General features: G+C 49.8%; 1 protein-coding gene across 2 annotated transcripts; it reads right to left on the reverse strand.

The window, feature by feature from the left end:
- Positions 1 to 1,972: 1,972 nt before the first annotated feature.
- Positions 1,973 to 12,166, reverse strand: SDHB (succinate dehydrogenase complex iron sulfur subunit B). Of its 2 annotated transcripts, none has more exons than XM_087755358.1 (8): positions 12,042 to 12,166; positions 10,992 to 11,165; positions 9,565 to 9,650; positions 7,352 to 7,488; positions 6,917 to 7,033; positions 4,514 to 4,615; positions 4,186 to 4,308; positions 1,973 to 2,198 (listed from the first exon to the last, which is right to left on the reverse strand). In XM_087755358.1, the coding sequence occupies exons 2-8, from the start codon at positions 11,117 to 11,119 to the stop codon at positions 2,121 to 2,123; spliced, it is 771 nt and encodes a 256-aa protein (XP_087611484.1). In that variant the 5' UTR covers positions 11,120 to 11,165; positions 12,042 to 12,166; the 3' UTR covers positions 1,973 to 2,120. The 2 variants fall into 2 exon arrangements, with proteins under 2 accessions (XP_087611484.1, XP_087611483.1); XM_087755357.1 differs by having other exon boundaries at positions 10,992 to 11,119; positions 12,042 to 12,165.
- Between the last annotated feature and the right edge of the window lie 249 nt (positions 12,167 to 12,415).

The following is a 12,415-nucleotide window of genomic DNA, read 5'->3' on the forward strand; positions in this document are numbered from 1 at the left end:
CCTGCAGGGAAATGCACAGGGCTGTGCCCCCAAAAAGGGCTTTACCCTGCCACGTCTTGCAGGGAAATGCACAGGGCTCTGCCCCAAAAGGGGGCTTTGCAGCCCCCCTTTTCTCCCCACTTGGCTGCACCACCACCCCCCCCCACAGACTCACCCAGGGGTGGGAGCATGCGCAGCTCCCACTGCAGCAAGACTCCCTCTTGGAAAGCCGCAGCAAGGAGGATTTGGAAGCAATAACGGGGTGCAGACCCAAGGAACCCCCCCTAAGGCAGGCCCCCAGCCTCAGCTTGGCTTTCTGGGGCTCCAACTGCCAGAAACACCCGAGAGCTGCGAGGGGCTGCTCCTGCCCACCACCACCCTGCTCAGCTGCAGCCAAAAAGCAATTTTCTCCCCTCTGTACCCATCCTAGCACACAGGAGTTTCGGTTTCCTTCACAGGAAGGGAGATAAAGCCAGTTTTTCCTTTGGACGTGCCTCAGGTCGAGCCCGTGCTTCCTCCCGAAGCCAAAAGGTGAAGCAGATTTTGTTCATCAGAACAGGAAAAACCTCAGCCAGTGCAGCGACAGTCGAAGCAGCGAGGCGCTGCTTTCAGTTCCTCCGCACCCTGCTGCATTTCCATCCAACTCTTTGCAGCAAGCATGCCCAGCTTTTACATAAAACAAGGCAAAAACCAGTTTGTGTTCCAAAAAAAAAAAAAAGCTAAAAAGAAAAGCATAGTGGGAGAGGCGGAGGGGGATCGCAAAGCTCTTTTTATTCAAGCTGTTGATGGGAGCTCCTTGGATTTAAATGGGGAGACGAGATTATGAAGCACAGGCATGCAATAGATAAATATCAGTATCACGGGATGGGCAACACGTCCCCCGCTGTCTAACATCGGCAGCGGGGTTCTCTCCATCACCAGCGCTCACCCGTCCTTAACCACAGCTCGCCTGAGACACCGAAAACGGGGACAACTCAGCGACATGGAAGAGCAGCCCAACACGTGGGGATTTTAAGCGTTAAATATCTGACCTACGGAAGTCCGTGTCACGTAAGCTCTCAGGAACGAAGATGTTAGCTCCAGGAAAAGAAATAAGTATTTCTGTAAGGGAGAATTAAGAGTGCGACATCAGCTTGGCTTCTCGAGACAGCCGCGAGGCTCCCTTACTGCAGGAGAGAGAAATGTACGGAAAAAACAGGGTCGTTTTGGGGGGGAGCCCTTCCAAAGCTGCACACACCACCCCAACCTTCGTTTGCTGCCTGCTGGCAGCGTCCTGGTTACCACACCACGTCTCAGAAGCAGCATCATGACATTTCTAGACATTTCTACTACATCTAAACAAAAACCCCCAACTATTTAACAGCAAAACAGAAAGCCCTTCCGTTCTCTCCACCCCCTAAGACCGCAAACAACCGCTTCAAGCGACAACCTACCGCGAACATCGCAAGTTTCAGAAATCTGGAGCTAAAACACAGTTGGACCAGAGCAAAGAGAAAGACCCAAACCTGCTCAAATAAATCCCACCTGCTTTAGGACTTGGAATCAAAATAAGCATCCCAGCAGGGCAGCGGCAAAACGCCTCTTTCCCAGTGCCACCTGTATTTTGCCACACGCCTGCGCCCCGTGAGCTCCAGGTCCTCGCTTTGCTCCTCACCAAGGAGCCCAGGGGATTTCGGAGCAGGGCGAGATTCTTCCAACATTCCCCTTTCCCAGCCACTTCCGTTGTTTTCTCGCTCGTCGCCACAGGGCCGAACTGCTGGCAGCTCTCTTTCCATACATGCATTCGCTTTAAAGACACGGGATCAAGGTCATTACCAAAATTCTGTCTCTGCTCATCTCTGCTGTGGGGCCGCTTTCAAATCCTCACCCCACAGCGGAGCCTCGGAGGTGACCCCAGCTGCTCACACACTCAAAACTGCGAAACCAGAGAGGTTTGGGATTCTATGACCGAGGCAGAGGCATCGGTTCAATATTGTTAATAAAGTAACAGCACTTATTTGTTCTTTACAGTATTTATTATACGTGCAAACCTACAGAAAACCCACCAAGCTCCCTGCTGGAACCTCCCCTTGCTAAATCGGGTATAAATTGCTTTCAGGTAAAGCACATTTGTGTGTTACACTTCCAGTTAGGGAACTGCCTTACGCAGCCGTTGCCTTCTCTTTGTAAGTTGCCATCATCTTCTTGATCTCAGCAATTGCTTTGCCGGGGTTCAAACCCTAAAAAGGACAAAAGTTTCGGTTAGCTCCTCTGGAAAAGAGCATGTTAGAACATCATCCCCCCCCCCCGCCTTGATCTAAGTCACAGTAAACTCACAGATACGCTGCTACTCATAAAAATACCTGGCAGAGGACATGTTTTTTTTTTTAAAAGCTGGAGCTCAGCCTAATATCGCGCTTCCTTTCAAAGGCTGGGAGGTTACAGGACGCCGAGGGACAGCTCGGCACGCGGAGCCCCTCGGTTAAGGTGTGCTGCTGCGGGTTTGCTCCGCTCCAGCCTCAGCTTACGAGGGAAGAGCAAACCAGGCCGGGGTAGAGACGCAGCGCTCCAGCCTGGAGCTCACCTCCTCTACCTGGAGGCTGAGCTGGCAGCACTTCCCACTCGAAGAAAACCACTCGTTTGACTTTGGAGGACTGGTTTTAATCAGCAACGCGAGGATCAAAGAGAAGAATGAGCGGCTGAGTGATAGGAACTTTTAATAAAGCCCAAGCAGGACTGAATTCAACACTTTTATGGGTGTTAGGAGATGAGTTCTGGAGGCAGGAATCTGCCTTGTAAAAGCTCGAGAGTGACGGTACAAGAGATGCGGTTTTTCTCCTTGTCTGAAATAAAAAAAGCCATATTGGAGGACACTGGGGAAGCGAGCGAGAACGCTAACTCACAAGATGAAAACGCTCCTCGCACAAAAGCCAGCTAAACTCTCCAAAGGTTTTTTTACAATACAGACACACGTCATGGTGCAAAGGCCCTTAATCCTGCAGCACTGCTACCAAACCAAGCACGCCTAATCTCAAAATGAGAGGGGGATCGCAACCGCCCTGCTGAATCGTTGTGATTACAGCAGCGGCACTGCGGGACAGAGAACGACCAGGAAATTACCCGGGTGCAGAGCTCACCACGCAGTCTTTCAGGGCTGATCAAGACAACAGCCAGGATTAGAGCATGTGAGTGGAAACGTGTTATTAACCATAAATCCAGCTCAAATTTGAGCACACGGAGGGGTGGTCTCTATTTCCCTGCGCTACGTACGTTCCTACATACAGCCAGGTCTTCAGGGTGAACCTTCCCCTTTCGCTGAACTACGGTTGACACCAGATCACGAGCCAGCTCCCTATACAAAGGGGGAATTATCTGTAGACAGTGAATCACTTCAGAAAAATCCACCAAAAAAAAAAAATCAGCTCCTGCCCTGTCAACCCCAATCTCCAGGATCTCCTTTTCCCCACATCTGTGATCCACTCAAACGTTCCCCTCCATATTATTTCACAGCTCAAGAATTACTCCACCACCAGGTGCAAGCAAAGGCTGGCTAAGAAAACAGCACAGCTGGCAGGAAAGCAAAACTTGGTTATCTGCCCAACAACAGGCACAAGGTCATTGCAAAATGAGGAAGAGGCATGCTCCAATTTCAGAAAGGCTGCTCAGTTCTCAAAAGAAATACCAGAGAGAACAGACCATCTGGGAAATGCCCTGATAGCAGGACGTCAGCATAAAACACGTCCCCCAAAGGCGCTGAAAACTCGCCGCAGTCTTCTCCGCTACACAATACATCAGGGACAGCTGCTACCGCTGGAGTTTAAGGTTGTGTTGTGTGGGGGTTAAGCGTATTACTCACAAGGCTCACGCTGCCAATCAGACTACACAGGACAGACTTCCCCGTACCATTTCTGGCAGTGTCCCTCACACGACCAGCGCCCTACTGTCACACTCCCAAATCTTGGAAACCGACAGGTTCTCAAAGTCACAGCCTTGCTCAAGAGGAAGAGATGTTCCTGCGATGTGTAATACAAACTTTACCACGTCCTCTTGTACCGTCACTATCATGAGCAAGACCACCGGTAACTCACTGAGTTTCAAAAGGCTGAACAAGCCAAGGCAAGCTTGAGGAAAGTAAAAAGCCTAAGCGGGTAGCTTCCTGTTTTGAAACAAGGTGCTTGGAAACAAGCCAGTAACCCCAGAGGGGACACAGGCAGGATGGACACGTACCTTCGGGCAAGTCCTTGTGCAATTCATGATAGTGTGACAACGGTAGAGAGAAAACGGGTCTTGAAGCTGTGCCAGGCGTTCCTCTGTGTAGTCATCTCTGGAGTCAATCATCCAGCGATAGGCCTGAAAGTCAGTGGCATTTGACACCACATGCTTCTTCAAGGTGTTGTAATCAGTGTGAGATTTTAAAAGCAACACCTAACTCAGGTATTTTGGTCCAGGATCTGGACTACGTCATGCTATCCCACCTGTGCTCGCAAATATTTGTACTGGTTTTAGATGGGAACTCCCTCAGCAGTCCCACGTGACAAATGGAATCCGTCCTTACCTGCATCAGTACCGCAGGACCCAAGTACTTGTCCCCGTTCCACCAGTAACTGGGACAACTGGTGCTGCAGCAGGCACACAGGATGCACTCGTAGAGTCCGTCCTGCACGGGGGTGGGAGACCACAGTCAAGCCACTCCAGAAACCCATGACAAAGACTTTTTTTAAAGAGGGGATTTACACAAGCACGTGCTTCCCTCACCACCTTCCCCTCTAGTGACTTGCTGCAGAGCGGCTCCAAAAACCTTAAGCTGAAGAAGCGCTGCCAGAAGCAAGCACTTCCTACATGCATGTCCTCCGAAACAAGACGCGTGCAATCCTCCCAACTTGACCGCTACGATAAACCAGTTTTTTTTGTGACAAATGGGGAAAAAAAAAAAGCATTAAACTGAAGAAAAACGATGAAAATTGCTTGATGTTCCTGCATTCTTTCCTTCCAGCCTGTCCCAGTAAGCGGCTGCGGAAAGGAACAGATACATAACCCATTAACAATTCAAGGCTGCGTTACAGACGTGAGAAGAGAGCGAAGCCTGCCCAACAGCCCAGGGGAGAAGTAAAGAGCTCCTCATTTAACATGTGCTTTGAGAGAATCCCCGAGCACTTACAGAACAGGAACGGTGCGAGTCTTTAGCCATTGCACCATTTTTAGAGAGATGAAGGCCTTTTTATTTCAGGCACTGAAGAAAAAGTCAGACCTACATGGAAGTGCCACTGGGCAGAAGACAGTGAAACTCTGAGGAGCAGAGGCCTCCCATGTCTCTGAGCTCAATCAGCACCCCCCAGGCTAAAAGATGGAGTCCAGTCTGGCTTAAATTATGTATTTGCAAGTTGCTTTTTGGGACAAAGGTCTTATTAAATTTAGTTTAGAAAGATACCGGATGCCAAGAACTCCTGGGAGCTTGTAGCAAGACTACTGCCTTAGAAGGGCTGCTCCAATACGCTTGTGGAAAGACTTGCCAAAGCTCTTACCTTCTTGCTCTAAATTTGTCTTGTTTCTAATTGTAACACTTCAAATAACTGATCATTTAAAGAAAAAGGTGGGAGTTTTTCAGCTGACTTTGTATCCAGGTTTCTCCTGCGCAGAGGCCATTCTCAAAGCAAGAGAAACTTCAGCAATGAGGTAACAAGCGAGTTTACTAATTGTGAGAAAGATTCAGGCAGCTCTTGCAGCCACTTTTAGGTTCACCTATTTCTCCTTGAATGAGAAAGTGATTTCAAGGATGCCTCTTTATGAAAACCATGTGAAGGGAGAGTCCCTTTAGTCCTTACGTATGGATCAGATAACATTATGAAGTGGTGCAGAACTAACCGTTGCCCTTGGATAGAGATTCCTTCAGACTGTAAAATCCTGTGGTTGTTAAGACATCACAGCGCCAGTTGCACGGTGCTGCCGACATCTCAGGCACATAACCAGATGTTAACTTCACAGCAAACACACACAATGAAAAACTTCCAGAGATCACTGCAGCAAATTAGGCTGCAGCTCGCATGTTTTCATTGAATCCCCTTTAATCAGCCTTCCTCTTTCCTGTTCATACTCACCTCTCTTTTACCACTTGCCAAAATCTAGGCTGCCTGCCCACTTTGCACCTACTCAGTGACAGCACCGCAGCAACGATCGCAGCAGAGCATTGAGACAGGCCGAGCTTTGAACTGTGAAGTGAGTGCTGGAGCCATCAAGACAGGTCAGAGGCAAAAGAGAAACCGCTGATTTAATGATACTTACTGTGGAGGCCACGGAAATCCAGACAACAACTTACCCACACTACAAGCTTTTTAAAAAGCTGTTATGTCCCAGCTGTTCGAATGGTTCCTCAGACACCCGTCAGCTTTATGCAGAAACTTTGGACCAACAACACTACATTCCCAGAAAATCCCCCCAAAACAACGCAGCGCTCAAGACAGACATCCGAAGACTTGCACTAACACATCACGCTCGTGTCTCCACGTCCAAAAGGGTTTAGCTTTCGCCATTAGTTTTTAGGGCCGTAAAACCCAGCAAGCAGCAACAAGAGAGCGTTGCTTAGCATGCCGCAGCTAGACAAGCCAGCCAGCGCTGAGCCTGACAGCCTACATGCCAGCATAAACAGCAGAGCCTTATCTCCATTGGAATATTACACGCCTGTAGCCTTCACAGTGTTTTTACAAACACACGCAGTTTCGCAGTGCAGACAGTGGAAAGGAGATCAGAGTCCCCATCGCAACCACGAACGCGTTTCATTAGCAAACGTTACCCCTAGCAATGCAGGCATGCCATGACACTGCATTTCAGGGAGCAGATTCCACCCACGGCAGGTTTTGCACCAGACAGCTTTGTCATTAAAGGAAGTAGAAGCTACTGCATGTTAACATTTAACCCCGGTCTTATCTGGAAGGGATTTCAACGGTAGAAAAGAAGCAGTAACCAGTTTCTGACGGTCTTCTATGGACTGCAGGTACTGCTCCTTGCCCTGTTTCGACTCATCCTTCTTCTTCAGGTAAGGCTCGATGGATTTGTACTGTGCATAGAAGTTACTCAAGTCCTAGGAGTCAAAAGGCAAAGAAAGGTCCCATTTATTAAGCTGAACTGATGCAGGAGAGATTCAACCTGTTACCACTCCAACAGAAGGCAGCATTTTGTACCTCAACCTGCCACATTCCTCCAAATAAGGACAGATTTAGTCACTGCTGTGAAGCTCAGACCCACCCAAGCCAGAAAACACCAGCAGGAATAACATGTGAATTGGGAGACCTGATCTTGTTGGCACCTCCCAGCGTTATCCTTTCCAACCCAGTCTGAACCCCATGCTGCCTGGAACGGCGTCACCCTTGGCTGCAAGCTGACAGAGGCAGATACTCACTGGAACAAGGTCCTTCACCACATACATGTGGGGGAGAGGGTAGATTTTAGTGACCTTGTTGAGATCGGGGTCAATTCTTTTGATACAGGCCAGCGTGTTTCCACCAGCAATGTTCATAGCACAAGAGCCGCAGATGCCTGAGTGAGAGAAAAAGGATAAAGCATTAGATATTTACCCTCTTATCCTACTTGAGGAAGATCCTCTTGGCCCCAAACATGCCCCCGGGCTGTCTTCAAGAAACTCTGTACGTGACAAGGAAAACTCCAGAAGTTGCCATTGAGCCAAACACGTTGCTATTTAAATAAAGAACAAACGCAGGAGTCACTTTCATTAAAGCCTAAACACATTCTCAGTGTTGAACTTCCTTCCACAGCAGAAAACAAGTGGCTTGGACACTTCATCCCTTTCGCATCATTCATTAGTTCTACGTGCTACTTAGGGTGGGGAAAACATTCAGCTTTGTTCACAAGTTTGAAGCACAAGCGCATATTGATGCGAAGCAGCTAACGCCAAGATTGTAACGCGGGAACCAGGCACATCCCCCATCAGCCCTACAGTTACGGTCAAAAGCATCCCTGAAGGTCAGGAACGTAAAACAAAGTCCCCAAGACAGAAGCTTCTTTCTGTGCCTTCTGCAGCGGGCTCGAGTAGTGCCATAAACCGCATTCATTAACTCCCAAAGGTGAGAGGACAGACACTCACCAGAACAGACAGCATATAAATAGCTTAACAAATGGATTAAGTGACACTACTAATGATCTCCCAGTAATAGAAGGATCAGATGTAGCCCAGGAAAGGCCAAGGTTTACAAGAAAAACCACCGCAGAACTGTCACAGATACTGCTCAGGTCAGGAGCTCGGATATCCAAGTCAGACCGATGCCTAAACCATCATATTAGAAAGACGACAAACATTGAAAGGGCAAAGCTCTAATCTCAGAGGATTTGACACATATCAATTGATATGAGTCAGAGAAATGCCACTGCTTCTCACACTGGCGAGCTAGCCCGTCTCAGCGCCTGATGCATTGGCAATCCTTCCCCTCGCTGCCCGATAAAGGCTAACACTTGCACAAGGTTATTCCTCCCACTCGAGAAATAGTTACGAGTATTTTCCAGTCAACTGGAGAAAGAACCAGGACTGCAGACACGGCCCATGAGTAGGCAACAGGAACACGTGACTGGATTTTTTTTCCCTGCATGGTAGAAAAGGGGCAAGATTGAACCAGTCCAGCTTGAAAATCTGTCTTCAGGTTCTCAAAGAAAAGTATTCAGGGCAATTAATTCCAGCTGCTTGGGAACAGTGTTGGCTATCTAAATATCAGACACTGAGAACAACCACGCTGTATGAAATTCCTCTGCCTGCTATGCAGATTCTACAGGAAACGGCTGCGTTGAAGCGTGCTTTTCATTTAGATCCAAGTCAAAACATCTTTAGGCATCAACTGCACCTGAATTTCTCATACTTGCAAACCCACCTAATTAAATCAAAAGTCATTCCATAAAGGCATCCTCCCCTCCTGCATTTCCACAACTATCATTTTAAGCTCAGCATCCCAACATTATTGTTTTTTTTTTTTTTTTTTTTTTTTTTTTTTTTTTTACAAGGAAAGTCACCTGGACAGGTAAGTTTTAATGCAGTTAAACAGACATGCTGATTCATACCTGCATGAGAACCAGCCGGTAGCTCTGCAATGTAAAACCACCAGATGGCCTTTTCCTCAATCAATCATTTAGCTTAGTCAAAGGGCCAAAAAAAAGATTCCTGAAGCTATTCCTAGAAGTCGTAAGTACTCTTCCAGTTACACCCTTTCTTATTTCCACAGCAGCACTAGACAAAGCAGCCCCTACAATTCATGCCCATTCACCACGTCTGCCCCCTCAATTTTGCTGTTGTAATCTCTCCTGCTATATTTCCCTACGCAGTCCGTCACTGGAGGGCAGCAAGATGAACAAGATTAGGACAGAAACAGGAACGTCTGGGGCTGTTTAAGCATGTTGCTCGTAGCTCAGTGTTGTGCAATTACGCCGTGTGAATATGAGCTTTAGCTTTACTACTGGATTCATGGAGGTATTTCAAATGCAGCAGCTGGAAGAGGAGAGCGGTATGCTGCCATCTACCCTGAAGTTTTCTAGTAATTACACAAACACTGTCAGCAATGAACAGTATTCAAGGGCAATCTTCAGTTTAGCAGGCTGGAAAACCCTTCTTACCTTCCCTACACGATCTGCGGAAGGTCAGAGTGGAGTCCAACTCGTTTTTAATCTTGATCAGAGCATCGAGCACCATAGGCCCACATCTATAACAGAAAACAAAGTCAGTGAACCTAGATAATTCCCCCCCCACCCCGCCTCAGTGCTTGACCTCTGGCACCCCAACTAAGCAGCACCTAAAAGGACTTTGATCAACTACAATTAAGAACGCTTTTTTTGCCAATCCCAGGCAACAAGACAGAGATATCTCGATCAGCAGCACAACCCATTCGCCTCAGCACACCGCAGGGTCAGGGTGGGGGAGAAGCCCTTTCTTTTGCTGATACCCTGAAGATCTGGCTCAGCAGAGAGGGTTCAGACAGCACAACTGAAAACCGAGCGCCTTGCTACCGGTTCTCTCCTTTTGGGTCAGGTTTTAACAAGTCTGCCTGTCCTCATTAGTCACAAGAGGCAGCGCTGCACACAAAAACAAACAGTCTTGGACAACTTATGTAATTTTATATACAGCAAACAAGGCAACACCCAGAAATTATTAACTGGTGCAAGTCACACAAAAATTTCAGCTCTCCATCATGTGCTTCTTAAGTAGGGAGCTATGTGGCTTTGCATCTGAAGCTTTCAGAAAGGGCTCCAGGTGAATTCCTCTGGCAAGATCACAGCAGCAACCGGAGCTCAGGGAAATCAAGGCACACGCGCCCATGCGAAAGTTTCTGCACCACAGGGAAGACTGCACCCCTTCGCAGCACCACAGAGAAGCAAGAGCTTTCCTGGCGATAGCTGCACCAAAGTGCGCAGGTGGTTACTACAAGTGTAACATGACCTGCAAATTAGGAGTAACTAAGTGTGAAGAAAACTATGAGAAGAGTTGATAAAGCTTCTGTGTTATCTCCCAGGTCTGGGACTGCAAGCTCCACGTAAAACAGTTTCCTTTTGGAACATGCCCCAAAATTTACCACATAAATAAAGCTTATTAAAGCCACAAACACATTCAAGTTTTCAACACAACTCAGGGACACAGGTAAAACCTAACAGAAGTCACAAAATGAAGTGACCATTTACTGCTGACAGCTATAGAGACACTGGCATTCAGAGTACGGTTTTATTTGCTACACTTAGCCCCGACAGGTGAGGGAGGCGAAAATAATCCCATGTGAACACAGTAAGATTTGCTTTATCAGGAAATAACACTGATCTTGCCTGCGCTGAGGACAAGGTGCTCTGTAACACAGCTGAGGCACCACCTCCCCAGCCACTCCAACAAGGTTTTAACAGTCCCTGAAGCTTAATGAGACTGCTGACACCTTCAGCTGTCAGCTCAAGTGCTCCTCAACCACCCTCCGTTATTGTTTGTTAGATAACCTGCGTGCACACGCAGCCCCAGCACACCTGCCTGGCAGCAAAGCCTCTCCCTAATGGGGCATACTCACTTATTCAAATCCACTTCATACGTCTGCATGCGGGGCTTGTCCCCAGGCTTATCAGGATCCCATCTGTAGATGGCAAACTTCTTGATACGGGGCGCTGCTGCAGCTGCTGTCTGCGCTCCCCGACACATCTGTATTCAAACGACAGCAGAAGAGCCCTTAGGTTCCTTGGGGTGGCTTTTATCAGGGGAAAAAAAAAAATGACTTGATGCTGCATGCTTGGGGGCGAGAGCTGCAGGACCCATCCCTGCTTTGTATTTGGGCACTCATACAGTTTTTGGAAAATCTTCCCAAGGATTTGCTGCAGCAGCGTACCCTGGCACACGCAGCCACCTCTGTCCTGAGGCTCCCTCCTCTGTGAGGCAGAGGAGATAATCCTAAAACTGAGGGGCAACCCACAGGTGCTCCTGCAGCGCCTGCAGACACGCTTTCTTCCACAACCCTGAAGGCTCTCCCTGCCCCAAAACTGCCCTCAGAAGCTCCATGCCACCTCTCTACGCAGCCCCAGGCCAACCAACCACCTCCTCCCAGTATTCCCACAGAGGCTTCTTCCCTCTCCAGCCCACCTGCCTCTCCTCACCTCTCCCCAAATCACCCCACATCCCTGTTCACCCTGTTCCCACATCTCTTCCCAACCCCCTTTTGGATCTCCTGCACCCCCCCAGTCTCCTATCAACCTCTATCTCCCCCTAAACCCACCCCAGAACCCTTCCCACTCCTTCTTGCGCCCAGACCCTCCCCAGCATCCCCCTCACACCCCCTCCTGCCCCCCAAGCCCACCTCCCCTTCCCTTGCTCCCTCTTCCCACCCTGTACTGCACCCTGAACCCCCTCCTGCCCCCAGGCCCCTCTGCAGCCCCCCAGCTCCCTCCCAGCCCTCTCTGCACCCCCTCCTGCCCACCAGACCCCCCATCCCAGCCCTCCTCGCCCCCAACTCCCTCCTCACCACCTCCAGCCCCCCATCTCCCCCCGAAGCCCTCAGCCCCTCGCCCCCCGCCTCCCCCGAGCTCCCCCCGCCCAGCTGCCCGCAGCAGAGCGGCTCCAAGCCCCTCACCGGCCGCGGCCCGGCCCGCAGGAACCGCGCGGGGACGCCGCGTCTCAAGGAGACTCCCACCACGGCCGCCGCCATCTTGGCGTTGCGCAGTTCCGACCCCGCTGACCCCCGGAAGCGGAAGCAACCCCCCAGCGCGACCATAGAGCGCGGCCTTAAGAGGAAGGAGGGGCGGGGCTCTGCCGGCAGCCATCTTGGGAGTGGCGGCGGCCGGAGGGGAGGCGCCATGTTGAGTGTGGCGCGCCGTGTGGCACAGGGCGGGATAGCGGGGCCGGGGCGCCTGGATGCCGCCCTTTTTGGGGAGAAGGGAGACCAGTGCCGCCCCCCACTAATTCCCAGCAGAATTATTTCTGCAGGGGAGGTGCCCAGGCCCTCCC

The sequence above is a fragment of the Nipponia nippon genome, unplaced genomic scaffold (genome assembly GCF_047370975.1).
Source record: "Nipponia nippon isolate SJK-2023a ecotype South Korea unplaced genomic scaffold, ASM4737097v1 scaffold_19, whole genome shotgun sequence".
Classification (NCBI taxonomy): Eukaryota; Metazoa; Chordata; class Aves; order Pelecaniformes; family Threskiornithidae; genus Nipponia; species Nipponia nippon.

Bases quoted from the DNA above. Each gene is read 5' to 3' on its own strand.
- SDHB (XM_087755357.1), bottom strand. From the start codon at position 12,116: ATGGCGGCGGCCGTGGTGGGAGTCTCCTTGAGACGCGGCGTCCCCGCG. The intron at 7,489-9,564 runs GTAAGAAGGGTT...TCTCTCACTCAG, and splicing joins CCGCAGATCGTGTAGGGAAG to GCATCTGCGGCTCTTGTGCT. The intron at 4,616-6,916 runs GTTACTGCTTCT...ACCCCCGTGCAG, and splicing joins TAGAAGACCGTCAGAAACTG to GACGGACTCTACGAGTGCAT.